The sequence below is a fragment of the Sardina pilchardus genome, chromosome 1, assembly GCF_963854185.1.
Source record: "Sardina pilchardus chromosome 1, fSarPil1.1, whole genome shotgun sequence".
In the NCBI taxonomy this organism is placed as follows: domain Eukaryota; kingdom Metazoa; phylum Chordata; class Actinopteri; order Clupeiformes; family Clupeidae; genus Sardina; species Sardina pilchardus.
This window is the reverse complement of record NC_084994.1, coordinates 31,639,526-31,657,643: the sequence shown is the minus strand read 5'-3', so window position 1 is coordinate 31,657,643 and position 18,118 is coordinate 31,639,526. Positions and strand designations below refer to the sequence as shown.

Sequence of the window (18,118 nt, the reverse complement as noted above, 5' to 3'; positions counted from 1 at the left end):
CCCATGATTAAATATGTGTAACAAAAATCATAGATCTTGGTTTGCAGGCAAGATATTTAAGGTGTCTCAACTGTACACATGACCCAACTGTAGCCTACTCAGTCTACCAAGTACACTGACAACATGACTAAGCCATTTGACTGTCTTATCCGTAGCCTACACAATTTTTTACAGTCTATGGTATAATGACACAAGGACTTGTCATTCTGATGCACTGACATGTTCACATGACCCAAATTTAGTTTTGAGAGATGAACTAAGGATTTTGGGCAAGAAACTGGATTTTGCAGGTAGGCTAGCCTAATCCATGGCGTTTTACCATTTGTAGAAATTGTTTTGAGAAATGCAGCCTACTGTTTTGCTAATCTCAAGGATGATTTGAGAAATGTTCCAAAGTCAGGAGGTGTGAGAGGATTTGTGTCCAACCCAGACCTACAGAGAACAATTTAAAGTGACGTAAGCTTTGGTGTGACCGTCACGTGGTCATGCAGAGATCAGCTGAGCAGCTTACTTCCTTCTTGGCATTTGTTGTTTTTTCAGAGAGGAAAAATAGCCGGTCAGTCTGAAGACTGACGCATTCTTTGCCTTTATTGATGAGAAATTATAAAAGCGTCAGGCGGGGACAGCTATAATTCGCTTCTTGAGCATATAGACTCCATCTGTCCAGTTTTTGTGCACGGCATTTAAACTTGTAGTCGACGATATTTGTATGTTACCGAAGCGAGCTAGCTGAGTGGATTGGAAAACATCAGTGAGTATTGTATTTTTAAGCTTTTGCTGACGAAATAGGCTACGTGCTTTACTCTCATAGCGATTTCCATCGTAAGTCAGCTACATTGTAGGCTGTAGCCTACATACACGGGAATGTGACGGGGTGAGTTGTTCACCCCATTAGCAAACACGCGTCTGTCTGTCAATGGGACAGTAGACAGGTTTTTCTTCTCTGTTGACCTGATGCTGGGTGAATCAGTAGATAGAAATATATGGTTACGCTTGGTGTCACCTCACGATATATTCACACCTAAGGTTCCTCTTGGTTTGATTTTTCCCTAGCTGTGTGCATGTTGATCTAGTGGCTGCCAACGCCAGACTACATGAATACTTCGGACAGCGAGGAGGAGGTGTGCAATGAACGGACAGCCTTGGTCCAGCCCGAGAGTCCGACCGTACCGAGCTACAACCGAGACTCTGACATGGACCTTCCTCAGGATGGAGAACTAAAGAGGGTTAGTAGGCCTGTAGGCTACAGTTCCCCGCCAGACCTTACCAGTTTTAGGAGCAATACAAGTAGCCTAATACAAGTTTAGGAACTATGGCGCATAGGAACTGCGAAATCTGTATCACACGACACGTGACATATCAAAATGTGAGTCTGTGAGATGGTTTTTTTTATATGATAGGCCTATCCCTCAAACGGTTGGAACTTCAACTTCAACTGTATTTATTTGTCCCTCAATGGGAGGAGGAGTGAGGAGCATAACAACATACAACACAAACCACTCACATAAACAAGGGACAGATCACAGATGACAAAGTCAAAGGCAACATAGTTGGACATTGTGATGCTTATTATGGTCTGGTCTGCTTGTAAAAACTGTTCTGTATATTTTGTTCTACTCATCACTGCTAGTAGAGAAACCCAAGGTCAATAAGCTGTTTCAGGTGTAATCTAGACATTCCCATATTTGTTGTCAAATTGCTATTGGGTTATATTTGTTACCTTTTTATCATGAAAAGGCACATTTTTGAATGACAATCTAGTCAGAACACATGGAACTGGCTATGTGGTTGCCCAGCAACTCCAAAAGTTGCCCCATGTAATCACTTTAGCATTAGGCTACAAGTAGTGGTTTCCCAGCTTGTCCTCTAGTTCGAGAATACATCATCAGATATTCTCTCAATCACTTTGTTTGGAAGGATAATTTCCCATGGTCAACTGTCAACGGTCAACTGCTATTGTGTATCAAATTGCTGTAGAAAATAGATTGACATTGACATTACCAGCTCCTTTTGAAACGAACAACAACAAAAGAACAAATGCAGGGGAGAAAAAGCTAGTTCCATAAAGAACATTTTGATATGTGGAAAAAAAAAACTGCAGGGGGCGAATAAAGGGGCGAAAAGGTGAAATCTGATTGGTACGTTCTTTTTTTTTTTTTTTCTTGTGCAGCGGCATGTGGTGCGGACGCCAAGTCCGACCAGGCGGCCGGCGCGGCCCGTGTCCGGCCGCGAGTCGTCGACGGAGACGGACGAGGAGGAGCTGACGCTGAAGTACGGGGCCAAGCACGTCATCATGCTCTTTGTGCCAGTCACGCTGTGCATGGTGGTCGTCGTGGCCACCATCAAGTCCGTCAGCTTCTACACGGAGAAGAACGGCCAGCAGCTGTGAGTGGCATCGTCTGGACACACACACACACACACACACACACACATATGCTCCTCACACAGACAGACACCAAGTGTTTTGGATAATGATAGATACAAGACCATGGTTTCTGACGCTGCTTTGCATGTGGTTGCCCTCATTATAATATGGGGACGTTACATCTGGTGTCATTTTGCACAGTGTCTTGTTGTTGATCGGATTATCTTGGCTCTGTGGTGCGAGTAACTGCCCTGTCCCATTCGTTGGAAATCTTAGTTGAATAATTCTGAAGTTTATTGGGGCCACTTACACCAAACAACTTTGACAAGATTTGGGAAAGATTCTTGAAAGATTGTAGTCTTTTGAGTAAGGCTTGAGGCTTGGGGGGCACTAGTTAGAAGACTCCAATCTTTTAAGAATCTTTCCCAAATCTTGTCAAAGTTGTTTGGTGTAAGGAGGCCATACGATGTCTTGAATGTTTCAGAAGGCTGCCCCTTAGTCTATCTTATGTTATGATTCGTCATCCTCCTTTTGTAATGAATTTAGGATATTGGAAGTAAGGCTTAAGATGTCGTCTCCTTACAGTAGGATGTGATATTCAGGTGTTATCCAAAGGAGTATGTTAGTTGATTGGCCTCAACGGACTTCCTCTTGCTGTGCCCGGTGGTTTATTTGGTCATCATCAAGTGTGTCAGCTTCTGTAGAAAAGAACACACACACACACACACATACACCCACCCACCCACACACACACACACACACACACACACACACACACACACACACACAGACACAAACACTATCTCTAGGGGGACAGACTTCCTCTTTCTCTCCACAGTCATATATCTGGTTTCCTTACATGCAGTATAATGTCATACTGAGATGCCTTTTATAGTGTATCATTACAGAATAGCTATATGAGCTTTACATAGCTTCAGAATAATCAACCCAGATCTGAAGCAAGACTCTGTTATGTGATGGTGTGTGTGTGGGTGGGGTGGGTTGTGGCTCGAGGGGAGATTAGGTCTCTGTGAGTCTGTCTTCCGGTCCTTACATGCAGTGTAATGTGATCCTGAGGTGCCTTTTGTAGTATAACATTATGGCGATGGGGAGATTAGGTCTCATTGGCCCATTCTCAACCTCTCTCCTCGATCCTCGATGCTCGGTCATCCAGGCTCGTTCCCACTGATCTATAACTAGCACTGGATAGACTATCCCATTGTTGCCGCCCCATCATTCTTTATCTAGATCAGTGGGAACGAGGACCGAAGTAGGAAGGGAGGATAGATAGGGTGCCTCTCATTCGGGGGTTTAAACGTCCTCCCTCCCTCCTCGGGCCTCAATCCTCACTGATCTACATAAAGAATAATGGGGTGGCAACAATGGGATAGTCTATCCAGAGTTAGTTATAGATCAGTGGGAACGCCCCTCGAGGATCGAGGAGAGATGTTGAGAGACACCCATAAAAAAGCGAATGAGAGTAGGTGCCTCTCATGCAGCGTTTATACGTCCTCCCTCGCTCCTCGGGCCTCGATCCTCACTGATCTACATAAAGAATGATGGGGCGGCAACAATGGGATAGTCTATCCAGAGTTAGTTATAGATCGGTGGGAAGAACGCCCCTCGAGGATCGAGGAGAGATGTTGAGAGGCACCCATAAGGTGCCTCTCATGTAAAGTTTATACGTCCTCCCTCGCTCCTCTGGCCTCGATCCTCACTGATCTATATAAAGAAAGATAGACGAAGGGATAGACTATTGTTGTTGCCGCCCCATCATTTTTTATGTAGATCAGTGAGGATCGAGGCCCGAGGAGCGAGGGAGGACGTATAAACTTTACATGAGAGGCACCTATGAAAAGACGAATGAATGAGAGTGTGTGAGTCTGACTTCCTGTTCCTGTTGCTCAGCATCTACACGCCCTTCACCGAGGACACGCCCTCCGTGGGCCGCCGCCTGCTCAACTCCGTGCTCAACACCATGATCATGATCAGCGTCATCGTCGTCATGACCATCTTCCTCGTGGTGCTCTACAAGTACCGCTGCTACAAGGTGAGGACACCGCCCCCCCCCCCCCCCCGAGTCTCCCTCACTGATCTATAAAGAATAACTGGGATAGCGCATCTACGTCATAAACCTGAAGCCTCAGCGCGGCGGCCATATTGGGACCACTTGCCAGTCGAATGCATAGACAGTAAAAGAATGTTGCCGTTCGGCAACAATGGAACTTGAACACTGCGCCGCCATATTGGGACCACTCGGGACAGTTCCATTGGCTTTCATTGTTGATGGGGCGGCAACAATGGCATAGTCTATCCAGTTATTCTTTATAGATCAGTGGTCTCCCTGAACTGACACCGCCCCGAGTCTCCCTGAACTGCTATCCACCTCTTTAACAGCCAGGACTATGCACACAACTGAAGCGTTTCCGTTTGTGGAGTGTAGAGGCTTCAGTCAACAGTCAACAGAAGTGCCTGCTCTACAGTAGATGCGACAGAGCCAAGTGCACATCCACCTCTTTAACAGCCGGGCAGGGAACTGAAGCGTTCCGTTTGTGGAGCGTAGAGGCTGCGGCGATTAACTTCCACTACAGTCCACAGAACTGCCTGCACCAGATGCGAGAGAGAGCCGAGTGCACATTTGAAACAAAATTAGAGCAGTCTTGCAAAAACTATGTTTAGGTGCCATGAGTGGAATGCTTCAGTGTAGCCAGCCCAGCTGTAAGGGGAACAACCTGGGGGTGCGTTTCCCAAAACCGCACTCGCTAACCTGTTAGCATCTAGGCTGGTTGCCTCCAACAAAGTTGCTAACTTTGTTACAACTACAGTTTTGGGAAACACGCCCCTTGCTGCTAGTGGGTGCTGAGGTGCAGTTGTCAGCCCTGCTGATAAATACAGATAAATACTCATTTCATACAGGTATTAATTTTGTTTGGTTTGAAAATGAAGCTTACTCTAATCTCTAATCCCCCCCCCCCCACCCCCCCACACACATTCTTACTAACATTCCCATATAGCAGTACAGAGTAAATGCTGATAAGGCTGATATGAAACGATTGCACAACCTTCATTTGAGTACCTCTGCAAAGGCAGACTGGCCTTTAGTGACCACTTCCTCCTGTATTGTTTCATGTGACATCCACAACCCTATAAGGCACAACAGAGTTCATGTTTTAATGAAAGCCATATTTGTTATCCATTCAACACTCTGAGCTGTCCTGTTGTCTAGGCCTATTATATTACTTGAGGTTTTAATTACCATGGTATTGTTTCATTATTGGTAGCAAGATTCTTAGACACAGTATAAGTCATAAATAATTACTTGGTTTGGATACAAAAATATGGCCCTGTCCCGACACTCTAAAACCGATGCAGTGCTCTCATCCCACTGTAGTGCCTGAAGTGATTGTTCTCTGTGAGCGTTTAATTTCCCTGGAGGTCTGTGGTGTTCCACACAGCACTGAAAGACACCAATGGCAGTAAAAACATGACTGTGTGAACTTCAGTTGACTGTGACTGAACACATTTGGATGCTGTTTAATGCAGTTGTATGCATGAGGACACCCTGCTAAGGACTTTTGTTTCTGATTGTTTGTTTGTTTGTTTGTTTGTTTGTTTGTTTGTTTGTTTGTGTGTACAGTTTATCCACGGCTGGCTGATCCTCTCCTCCCTCATGCTGCTCTTCTGGTTCAGCTTCATGTACCTGGGGTGAGTCTCACTGGAGCTACTTTCTCTTTCTCTCTTCATCTCTTTCTCTCTCTCTCTCTCTCTCTTTCTTTATTTCTCTCTCCCTCGTTCATCTTTCTTACTCTTCCAAGACTCATTCTCCATATCTCTTTCTTTTCCAACTGGTATCTCTCTCCTTCTATCTCTCTCCCTCCTTTCTCTTCCTTTTGCAGCTGGTCTTTCTCTCTCTCTCTCGCTCTCTCTCTCTTGCTCTCTCTCTCTTCCTTCTCATTTTACTTCTATTCAGTATATCTTTGTCATTTTGTATTCTCATATGACACTCCCGTAGTTGTTGTTCTGCCAGTTGATTTTCCAGAGGCCCTCAGGCCAATCTGGACACTGTGACCAGACACAAGTGAATACCAGCTCTGGTGCTGGTTATTACGTTGCTCTTTTCTCTGGGAATTTAGAAAATGGTTGTATGAGGTCACATGTTAGCCCTGCAGAAGCTATACAGAAGAACCATATCATGAGTGATATTCCCCAACACTGCCACTATTGTTTGCATCTGCGCTGCACGTTGGCCCTAATAGGCACTTCTCATCCAAAGTGACTCAGTACAGACTAAAAAAAGAATCTACCGGTAACTTGTGTGCATTTCCTGGGAATGTAACCAACGCTTTTGATGTTTTTGATGTACCTTTGTGCTACTACCACTGCAGTAATTCTAAACTAGGTACAGGAACATGTGGATGCACACATGTGAATGTGTCTCTCTGGACACTTTGTCATAGCATCAAGGCCCAACTGTCAGGGGGGGAAATAAACAAAAAAGAACGTATACAAAAAAGGGATATACAAAACAAAAAAAGGATAATTGGCTTTAGTTACATTTTCAGTCTGTTACAGCAACAGCAATGCCTTGAGAGCTGATTGAGTGTTGATTGTTTATACTTGGTGCACTGGCACAGTCATGTTGGAACAGGAAAGGGCCATCCCCGAGCTGGGCTTGGTCCCTTAGTTCCAGTCAAAGGAACTCTGAATGCTTCAGCATTAACCAAGAGATTTTGGACAATTCCATGCTCCCAACTTTGTGGGATGTTTGGGGATGGTCACTTCCTGTTCCAACATGACTGCGTACCAGTGCACCAAGCAAGGTCCATACAAAAATGGATGACAGAGTTTGGTGTGGATGAACTTGACTGGCCTGCACAGAGTCCTGATATCAACCCAACAGAACACCTTTGAGAGCCAGTCTCCTCATCTAATATCAGTGAAAAAATCCCATAAACACACTCCTAAACCTTCTGGAAAGCCTTCCCAGAAGAGTGGAAGCTGTAATAGCTGCAAAGGGTGGACCGACGTCATATTAAGCCCTATGGATTAAGAATAGGATGTGACTGAAGTTCATATGGGGGTCAAGGCAGGTGACCCAATACTTTTGGCAATATAGTGTATACCCCCTACTGTTCAGATCACAGCTGTTATGCTTTTTCATGTGTTTTTTGAACGTATGTTTTATTTTAGTTAAAAAAGTTGGCAATTTGTTCCATGCTGCAATTGCTCTATATCTGACTGTGCGATGAAAGGAGTTGGAATTGACCTTAGGTACAGTAAATCGCCCCGCAGCTGCATACCTTGTGTTATGGTAATGGGTATTAGAACTTTTGCAGAAGAGGTTATATTGACTCAGTGGTGTTTTGAATGTGTTTAAATGTGTTTAAAATGGTCCATGTTGATGTTAATATGGATGCATTCAGCATGCATGCATCTTCAACTTTCAACCAGTTTACGTGTGAGTGCATGTGGTTAATGTTTGTCCTGTGTGAACATCTAAGAACAAGTTGTGCTGCTTTGTTCTGGACACGCTGAAGTTTTGCCAGATGTTCTTTGGTGGCATTTGTCCAGACAATGCTGCAATATTCCATCTGAGAAAGGGCCAATGTCTCCGTAACCTTCTTTTTTATATCCGTTTTTAATCAGTGAGACGTTCAAGACGTACAACCTCTCTCTCTCTCTCTCTCTCTCTCTCTCTCTCTCTCTCTCTCTCTCCTTGCCTCCCTCCACCTCCCATTCTCTCTCCATTGCCTCCCCATTCTTTCTATTGCCCCCTCCATTGCCTCCCTCAATATCAACCTCTCTCTCTCTCTCCTCCTCCTCCACATTCTCCCTCTATTGCCTCCCTCCACCCCCCATTCTCTCTCTATTGCCCCCCCCCCATTCTTTCTATTGCCCCCTCCATTGCCTCCCTCTATTGCCCCCCCCCCCCTCCCCCAATATCAGTGAGCTGTTCAAGACGTACAACGTGGCGATGGACTACCCGACGCTGGTGATGATCATCTGGAACTTCGGGGCGGTGGGCATGGTGTGCATCCACTGGAAGGGGCCGCTGCAGCTGCAGCAGGCCTACCTCATCATCATCAGCGCCCTCATGGCCCTCATCTTCATCAAGTTCCTGCCCGAGTGGTCCGCCTGGGTCATCCTGGGAGCCATCTCCGTCTACGGTGAGGAGGGAGGGAGGGGAGGGAGGGGAGGGGAGGGGGGGTGAGAGAGAAGGAAGGAGGGAGGGAGGGAGGGAGGGGGGAGGGAGGGGGGAGGGAGGAGGGAGGGGAGGGTGGGAGAGAAGGAAGGAGGGAAGGAGGGAGGGAGAGAGGGAGGAGGGAGGAGGGAGGAGGGAGTGAGCGAGGGAGGGGAGGGAGGGAGGGAGGGAGGGAGGGAGGGGGGAGCCTCCTGCATCCAGACAGTGATACGGATCACTCCCACAATTTAATTGTTTCTTCTTTAGGTCATTTCAGACCTTCCCTGAACTTTAATCAAAATCCATCCATAAGTTTTTGAGTTACCTTGCAAACAAACAAACAAAAAGACAGACAGACAGACAGACAAACAAACAAACCCCGATGAAAACATAGCCTCCTTGGCGGAGGTAATAAAGGAGACAGACAGACGGGAAGAAAGAAAGGAAGGAAGAAAAAGGAAAAAAAGGAAATAAAGGATGAAGGAAGCAGAGAAGGAAGAAAAACCACAGTTTTTAAATAATGATCAACAACCAAAATGGCCAGTTGTCTTATTGAAGCATAAGGCCCCAAGAGGCCATGCATGGTTTAAAATGATTTTAGAAGCTACAGAGTGTTGATGATAAGCATGAGACCCAAGCCAGCAGCTTCAACTGCAACTCAATCATAGTCAAGGACTGGAATCTTTGTGTTATGTCTCTGGTTTCACTGACCTCAGATGCACTCTATCCCTGTGCTCATTCTGAGACTAACGTGTGTGTGTGTGTGTGTGTGTGTGTGTGTGTGTGTGTGTGTGTGTGTGTGTGTGTGTGTGTGTGTGTGTGTGTGTTTCAGATTTAATTGCTGTGCTGTGTCCGAAGGGTCCTCTGAGAATGCTGGTGGAGACGGCGCAGGAGAGGAACGAGCCCATTTTCCCTGCTCTCATATACTCATGTAGGTCTCATTAGTGCTCATAAGGGTAGGAGCAGACTTCACTCAAGAGTTATAATATTTTTAGAGTGCTGACCAAATGATAAGCTACAATTGGAAAAACAAGAAGAAAGGCTGCACTATGCTAGCCTGGCTAACGCCTCCCACTTCTCAAATGAGACGTGGTCTGGCAACCAGACGTTCATTTTCTCGTATTTGAAAAAATGCCCAGATCCGTTCATTGGGCGCCACGGATGTCTATCAAATGCGCATAGCTCACCCAACTCGTTCGTATGCAACGCTAAGGGCTGCCGTAAATCCTTTGGCGTCGAATGTAGACGCAAGAAGGCAACGGAAACTTCTCGGATGTTCTGTGATTGGTTCGCCAACATCAGGCGAACATTTGGGCGTTAGTTTCCAGACTGGCTTAGCAGCGGGATTGAAATCACCGCGCAAGGCAGTATGGGAAAACCCAGGCTAGCACTATGCATAAATAATCACCATTTATTCCACAGACGCGTTTCTGCGTTCTGCCTTCCTCAGTGTGTATGACATTAATGTCACATCAACTTATGCATACATAAGCAACTTACTCCTATGCATACATACTTATATTTAGTCAAGTCACATCACATTTATTTACTTATGTAGCACATGTAAACACAATTGAACAATTGACCCAAGGTCATCAAAAACATAGATATAAAGATCCTGATAGATAGTGGGACAGGACTTCATATCTTTAGGGAAATTATTCCAGATAGAGGCAAGGAACAACATAAACATGCTGCTGTTCTGATACAGATAGATGTTTACATACTCTGTCTCATTTGTTGTATTAATCAACACTCTCACATCTACAAAAGTTCCCCATACTTTAGTATTTATTTGTAAGATATGTCTTGATTTCCCACATGCTCTCTCGTTTCTCATAAACTGCCACAAGCATTCCGTACTTCTGAGATGGGAGCATCAGGTTCCTCTTGCTTTGCACTGACTACTGTAGATGATTAGTCCTTTGTCACAGCATGCAGCTGAAGTGAAACCTGACTATTTCCCTATATTACTTCTATACTATATCTCTATATACTATACTATTTCCCTATATTATTTCTATACTATATTTCTATATACTATGCTCTTTCCCTATATTATTTCCATACTATATTTCTATATACTATACTATTTCCCTATATTATTTCTATACTATATTTATATATACTATACTATTTCCCTATGTTTTTTTAGCCGCCATGGTCTGGATGGTGGGGATGGCCAATCCACCTACAGCAGCAGCGGAGCCAGTGTATCATGACTCAGGTGAGTGCAGGTGTTGTTAGTCTGGGTCCTTTGAAGGTGAAGTGCGTGTTCCGCTTGCTCTTCGGATCGTTGATAGTTTGATGGAGTGTTTGGCAGCCGAGCGGCGTCATCCCGCACACCCAAACGTGTCGGGTTCTATCTCGTCATCTTTCTCTCTGTTCCAGTGTTTTTCCATGAATGTGAGTGTTTTTCCTCCAAATGATATCTAAAACCTATTGAAAATATCAACTTTATAGTGTAATAGATAGATAGATAGATAGATAGATAGATAGATAAATAGATAGATACTTTATTGTTCCCAAGGGGGAAATTCAAGAAATTGAGTGAGCATGTCCTCTGAAATGGCCAGTCTTTACTAATATCATTTGAAAAAAAAACAACCTTTTAAAGGAACAAAGTCAGCACTGACTCACAAGATGTTTTGGACATGAGCAATTGCTTCTCTTTTTTGATACTGTATATGTCATTCAGACATACTTGGATACACAGCTCTGTTGAAAAATGTTTGAGGTTTGAGGGATTATATCAGTAATGGCTGTACATGTATGTTGTTTTTTTTTAATATATGTTGTTGTTTGTTGTTTACTCCTCCAGATGAGGAAATGCATCAGAGTGATGGAGGAATCCTTGAACAGGAAGGGGCGGGCAGAGAGAGCCCATCACTCAGAGGAATGGGGAGGAGCTACTCGGTAGAGGAAATGGAGGAAGACCGTGAGTGGCTCTAACATTTCCATGGTGATGCGTCATGCACTCACAAGTCCACAGAATTTCTCTCAAGGCTGCTTCTGGAGATATCTATTGCCTGTGGAAAATGTACCATTTGTGGAGAGTCTATTGCTCAGTGCGTTAATGCATATCGTAATGTTTTCCATCGGTTAAATCAGTGAAAAAAAGGCATACACGAAATATTAAAGTAAACTAGCATGAGCAATGGGGATACAGCCCACTTGAGTTAGCGTCAAGGTTAGCGTCGCTAACACCCCTGTTCTGTTGCCCCGTGCCCGTGCCAGGGGGCGTGAAGCTGGGCCTGGGGGACTTCATCTTCTACAGCGTGCTGGTGGGGAAGGCGGCGGCCACCGGGGGCGACTGGAACACCACGCTGGCCTGCTTCGTGGCCATCCTGATCGTGAGTACAACAGTGTTTCTGTTCCCAATAGCATTGCAGTAGCTGAATCCATAGCATTCCTGTAGCTGAATCCAATAGCATTTCAGTAGCTGAATCCCAATAACATTTCTGTAGCTGAATCCCAATAGCTTTCCTGTAGCTGAATCCCAATAACATTCCTGTAGCTGAATCCGTAGCATTCCTTTAGCTGAATTCCAAAAGCATTTCAGTTACTGAATTCCAATAGCATTTCAGTAGTTGAATGCCAATAGCATTCCTATAGACGAATCCCAATTCGTGGCCATCCTGGTTGTGAGTATAACTGGTGCTACCAGGGGAGGTAAAAAAGGTGTGCCTTTAGTTCAACACTGACGGTGGTTCATATGGCCTAGTGCTGCCACTACTGCATAGATCAAGGTATTTCTTAAAGGAGAATTCCGGTGTGAAATTGACCTTAACTGTACCGAAACATGTTGAGGAGTACTTACGTTTGTTAAAGAGCCACCTTCGCTCACCCCCGTGCATTCCAAACTCCGCTGTTTTCAGCCGAGCTTGCAGTAGGCTTCAATCTATTAGATTGGGCAAAACGTACCCTATGCAGCTAAATCGCTATTTTTAAACCATTAAAAAGGTTCCAAGTAACTCCACCCTGCATTGGTAGACTTCTGAGGGTCCTGACATTTAAAACGAGATACTTAGAACTTTGGAAGTGCACAGGAAGTTTATTAAAAAAAGACTGTTTATTCAAGCAGTACCTTCATAGAATCTCTCCGCTGGGCGCCATCTAGTGGTGAGTCGCGATAAGTCGACTGACGAGCACAAACGAACAGGAAAGACAGGGGGACATATTGAAAACATTTTGAGCTGTGTTACTCATCATGCCAATGTAGACAGTATAACTATATATTTCCTATGGAATTACTTTTGCAATATGTTCCCTTCCTGTTCGTTCATGCTCGTCAGTCGGCTTATCGCGACTTGATGGCGCCCAGCGGAGAGACTGCACTATGAGATCCTGCTTGATCTTAGCGAGATTTCATTTGTATCTCAAATCGTATGTTTCTCCCCTTGATCAGCTTGCTGTCTGTCCACTGAATACGATGTGAAAAAACCCGATATCAAAAGACAACACAGGGGCTGTGATCCTCAAAACAAACGTTAACAACAATAGGGGCGCAGGATGTGCACCAAAACAATAACAAACCAAAGATTCTAGAACAGAGCCAGATTGATCAGTTATTACGTCAAAAGAATGAAGCTCTGAGTTCGACGTCAGGCGCGCCACTAGTAAACTCAGCGCAACATTTCAGACACAGTTCAATCATAAACCCACCTAAACAGCTGTTTTTGCCGTTGTCAGCGGTTTTTTTTTTTTTTTGTTTACTCGGTAATGAACTGCAAGATCTGGCCGTGTGAAAGGCACGATTTATCATTTTTTCAACTTTCCACTGAATAAGGAGGTAATAGCCTAGGCCTTTACTTAGTCAGATAGGCTAATGTAGGCCTATAAATGCGCTGGATAGATCACATCAATTCCCATTGGGATATTCTGTTAAGCTAGCTAGCAGGCAAACTAACTTAGCTACGTTATATTATCATCTTTTTTCTTATTTTCTATCCATAGGCTAAGTTAACCTTTGTTTACGGCCACTGGCGCATTACCAATCACTATATAATGTATAGGCTAAGTCAAGTAACATGGTAGGCTACGACAACCACTATAAGCCTACTTTTAAAACGGGAGTCCAGAACAGGACCGAACAGGTGTTGTGAGTAATGAAGAAGCAGTGATCATAATCAAAATTGTAAAACACGCTGCATATGCTGCTTCCAGTGAAAGCTTGTCGTGCAGTCTGTGAAAGCACAAAAAAACACAAGCTTGATGCCTGTAGCGGTCGTTTGCAATGCCATAGCTTAATTTAAGACCGATCCAATTGCATCATGTTGTAGCCTATCTTTCGTTGTCGACTGACTTGAGAGAATAGGTTCATTGTAGGCCTAGCCCATATTCTCTTATTTCTCTCAACTGCAACATTGACAGACAGCCTAGCCTACTAACCACGACAGCCTAGCGTATCCTTGAAGTTAACTTGGTCTAACGGTATTCGTCTTTTTCATAATTGGCTGCTGTGCTCTGTCGCTCATAGACAGTAGGCTAAAGATGTCGCTCGCTCCCTTTCTCTAGGCCCAGGCTACTGTGCGCAAATTGTCGAGGCCACATACAGTCGAGTCGGGACATAAAATAGTTTGACGACGTTTAAGGCATGTTTAGTAGGATATGGCAGCGCTATCCATAGACTATCAGACTGTTTATGTAAGGATTTCCGATGTTGTGGAAGGAAATTCGTTGGGGTCCTCCTCGTCATATTTTAATAACAAATAAAGCTAATTTCCCTCACTAGACCTAGGCCACTGGTATTTATGGGGGATTAAAAGGCTAAGGAAATTAAGCTGGCTATAACCAGAGACACTTGCTTGAAAAAGACTTTGCTATAACTCAGCTGACAGTCAGTCCGACAGAAGGGGGAAGCATAGAACGCTGATGTCGGATTTGCAACAATTTATTCCGACTCCACAACGAACATTCTAAAATCCTGCGCCCCCGTTTGTTTTGTTTTGGTGTTTATGGAACGTTAACAGAAGTGACGTCAAAAAGGATCTCATAGTGCACCTTTAATCCCAGTATCATTCCTGTAGATTAATCTCAGTAGCATTCCTATAGATTGATCACAATAGCATTCCTGTAGGGTAATCCCAATAGCATTCCTGTACAGTTGGTTAATCCCAATAGCATTCCTACAGCACAACAAGCCCGACACATACTTAAGCAATATAGCACGAGTGGGAGTGGGTTGTTGCTGGATATTCCCACGGGTGTTGTTCGGCCGTAGCCTCGAGGCCGGAGGCCGAGTGGCGCAGGCAACAACACCCGTGGGAATATCCAGCAACAACCCACGATCACGAGTGCTATATTGCTTTTATACAACAATTCTACCACTTGTTTTTTGCGCTAATTTCCCATTATAATGTAAACGTTTAAATCGCTAAAACTGTCTTGTTTGTAGAACTACTTCTCTCCGCCACGTTACTAGTTCTAAATGGTTGCTATGGCCAAAGGCCAGTCGTTAGTTCCAAAAGCCAGTTCTATCTCTCCCGTTGTCAAGCAATGTAGCCTAATAAACGTTAGCTCGCATTGCGTCTGGTTAGGACATGCTTTTAGCTTTGAAACATCACTATTTTACTTAGCCTACATGCCATCCAACTAGCTAATATCCACCTCCGTCATATTTTATGTTGTGAGCGTCTGTATTTCAGCTTGGATGCAACGTGACAGTTCGTTTTTCACTTCACAACTTGACATTGTATCGCGGAGTGATTTATTATTAGCTGTGAAAAGTACGAGTGGATTATCGTGGGATATTTCAACTCATGGAACGTCTCTCGGCCAATCAGAATCAAAGAAACAGCTTCATAGAACCCAATTGTTGTATAATGTAGAATACAGTATGCCTGAGTAGTTTTGGGTGAATTCATCACAGTTAAGTCAAAAAGGAGACGTTGAGACAGTGCCCCTAGCAATCTAGGGGGAGTCATTTGTTACCTCTTTTGAGATCGCTGTCTTTGGCTGTTGCAATGATCTCAGTGTCATATGAGATAGTAATGAATAGTTGAATTGTTTGCAGTGTTTTTCTGTAGCCAGAGGGGATTGAAAGCATGCTTGTTGTAAATGAGGTTTAAGGAGAAAACAGAGTGATTTATTTTGTGTAGTTAGTTAAAGCTTTGACTCTCTGCTTTCAGCAGCTGACTTGGAGGTATTTGGTGAGATTTGTCAGGCCTATTAGGCTTATTTTTTATGAAAATACCCACTAATGGAAAGATGGCAAGAGAAGATTGTGAAATTTTACAACAGTACACTACAGTTTCTTTGAAGCAATGTGTTTTATGATGTCAAGTGAGTGTCTTTGGCTGTACAGTGACATGGTAGAATGTCACCAGGATGGAGACGAAACTGAATAATATGTTTTAAAGGATAAAATGGCTTTATATTGGCTAAAAAGTGTTACTAGAAAACTACTGACTAATACTTACTAAAAATACTAAAACTTAACAATGCTAAATAATTTGACATCAAAATACCCAAAAATATTAACTAGAATATGTCAAAAGCTAAATGGTGTCAGGACCACCATAGGTAGGACAATATACCAAAAGGTTAGTAAATCAAAAGATACGTAGACACTCTAATGAACAACTCCAGAACAAATATATTGGTAAATGAGTGATATTGCATATTCTATATCAATATTGTATAGTTCTGTCAAATTAATGTTGTTGTTGTTGTTGTGTGTCAGGGTCTTTGCCTGACCCTCCTGCTGCTGGCCATCTTTAAGAAGGCCCTGCCGGCGCTGCCCATCTCCATCACCTTCGGCCTGGTCTTCTACTTCTCCACCGACAACCTGGTGAGGCCCTTCATGGACAGCCTCGCTGCTCATCAGTTCTACATATGACCTATGACCCCCCCCCCCACCACCCACCCCACAACCCCAAAGATTAACAGCGTGTACACACACACACACACACACACGTGTGTGGGGATGTGGGTGTTGTATGGGGCTGGGACGGGTTCTGGAACTGGGACGGGTTCTGAATCACCCAAAGAGTCCTCGCAAGGCCCTGCTGTTCTGTTTCTATTTTCTTTTTTTTTACCCTCTGTTGCCGTGGCTTCATTTTTGTTTTCTTTTTTTTTGCCCCCTCCCTCCTCCATTGACTTGTGGCATTTCCTGTTTTTTATGATTATGTGAACTTTCCGGCACTTTGCAAGGCCTGAGAAAAGGAATTGTTTCGGTGTAGAGCACTGCTATGATTTTTTTTTCTTTTTTGGAGAAAAACAAGCAAGCAAACAAAAAAAATGTGCCATATATATACTCACGTTTTTTCTTGATCAGATTGAATGAGTCTTTTGATTGTCAGATGTAGCTGCAACACGTACAGCAATGTTCTTTCGGTGTTACTGCATACGCAACCTAACAGTCTCGCTTGCCAATGCTGTAAATGGATTGTGACACAACGTGATCTTCAACTTTCCAAACCATGAAATCCTTCCTCCCATCTATCTCCCCTTGGGCGATAGAAGAAAAAAAAAACAGAACCTTCTCTTTAAGAGAAACCTTCTTTTGTTTTTTGTTTTATAAAAGAAATTTGAAACTCCGAGTATCTCAACCTTCTTTAGGCTCCTTGTGATGTCCCTCTAACTGGAAGATTAGAAATTAGTAGGAATTTACTACTCGATTGAAAATATTAAACAACAAAAAAAGATATATATACTTTAGACCACTGCAGCATTATGCCATAAAAAACGTCTCATCCTGACAAACATATTCAGTGCAACAACTGAATGTCTGCAACACCGCAACGGCTCAGACTGCCAAGATATTGAACTATTCTCAGTATACCTACATATTGAGATTAGTTCACTGTTACCGCTTTTTTCAGGTTGACTAGTGTATTTCGCCTAACATTTCAATACACTTTTAATCTGAAACCTTACAGGGCTCCAACAACAGCGGCAAAAACTTTGTAGTCCATTCTCTAATAATCATGGCGGAAACAATATCCTGAAGGCCATATCCCTTAATTGTAAGCATACCGAACAGCAACTAAGATACTACGTAATTTCATTCTTAACTTTGTCAGTTCTGTTTGATCAAGATCCATCGCGTTTGACCAGTATAATATTCAGTATCAATGACATTGTAATATAAAAAGCCCTTTTCTTGAACAGGTTTTTTTTTTTTTGCTTAAGTCTTTTTCAGTACTTATAGCATTGATTTGTCTCATTTTCAGGTTTGCGGCTGAAAAAAAAACTCTTAATTGAAGGCTAAAGGCTAATAAGCTAACAGGGAAAAGTCTGGTCAGGTTTTGTTTGCATCTGAAAACAAAAATAGAAAAACTGTGACGAAGATACCCCTGTATCTTAGGAGTGGTGGGCTACTGTTTGAACGGAGTGCTTTAACTTAGAGTAAGTAGACTTTGTATTGAAGAAGAATTATATATATTTTATAGAATGTAATACAAAAGGTGTAATATTTTAATTGATTTTATATCCAAACACTTGTTGCAAATGAAGTGTCCCTGTAAAAGGGAGTTCCTTTTTTGTCTGTCTTGTAATGATGTCAAGTGTTACATGGTGGAATAAATCAAACTCAAGTGTACTGTAAGTGTAGAGGTTCTGTCCACTTA

General features: G+C 43.4%; 1 protein-coding gene across 1 annotated transcript; it reads left to right on the top strand.

Annotated features, from left to right (window-relative positions):
* The first annotated feature begins 523 nt into the window (after positions 1-523).
* Positions 524-18,096, top strand: psen2 (presenilin 2). Its single transcript, XM_062542199.1, has 11 exons — positions 524-751; positions 1,054-1,226; positions 2,171-2,385; positions 4,274-4,415; positions 6,003-6,070; positions 8,312-8,532; positions 9,379-9,477; positions 10,702-10,773; positions 11,368-11,484; positions 11,784-11,899; positions 16,231-18,096. Exons 2-11 carry the CDS (start codon positions 1,095-1,097, stop codon positions 16,384-16,386), a joined length of 1,338 nt encoding a protein of 445 aa, XP_062398183.1. The 5' UTR covers positions 524-751; positions 1,054-1,094; the 3' UTR covers positions 16,387-18,096.
* Positions 18,097-18,118: the final 22 nt, after the last annotated feature.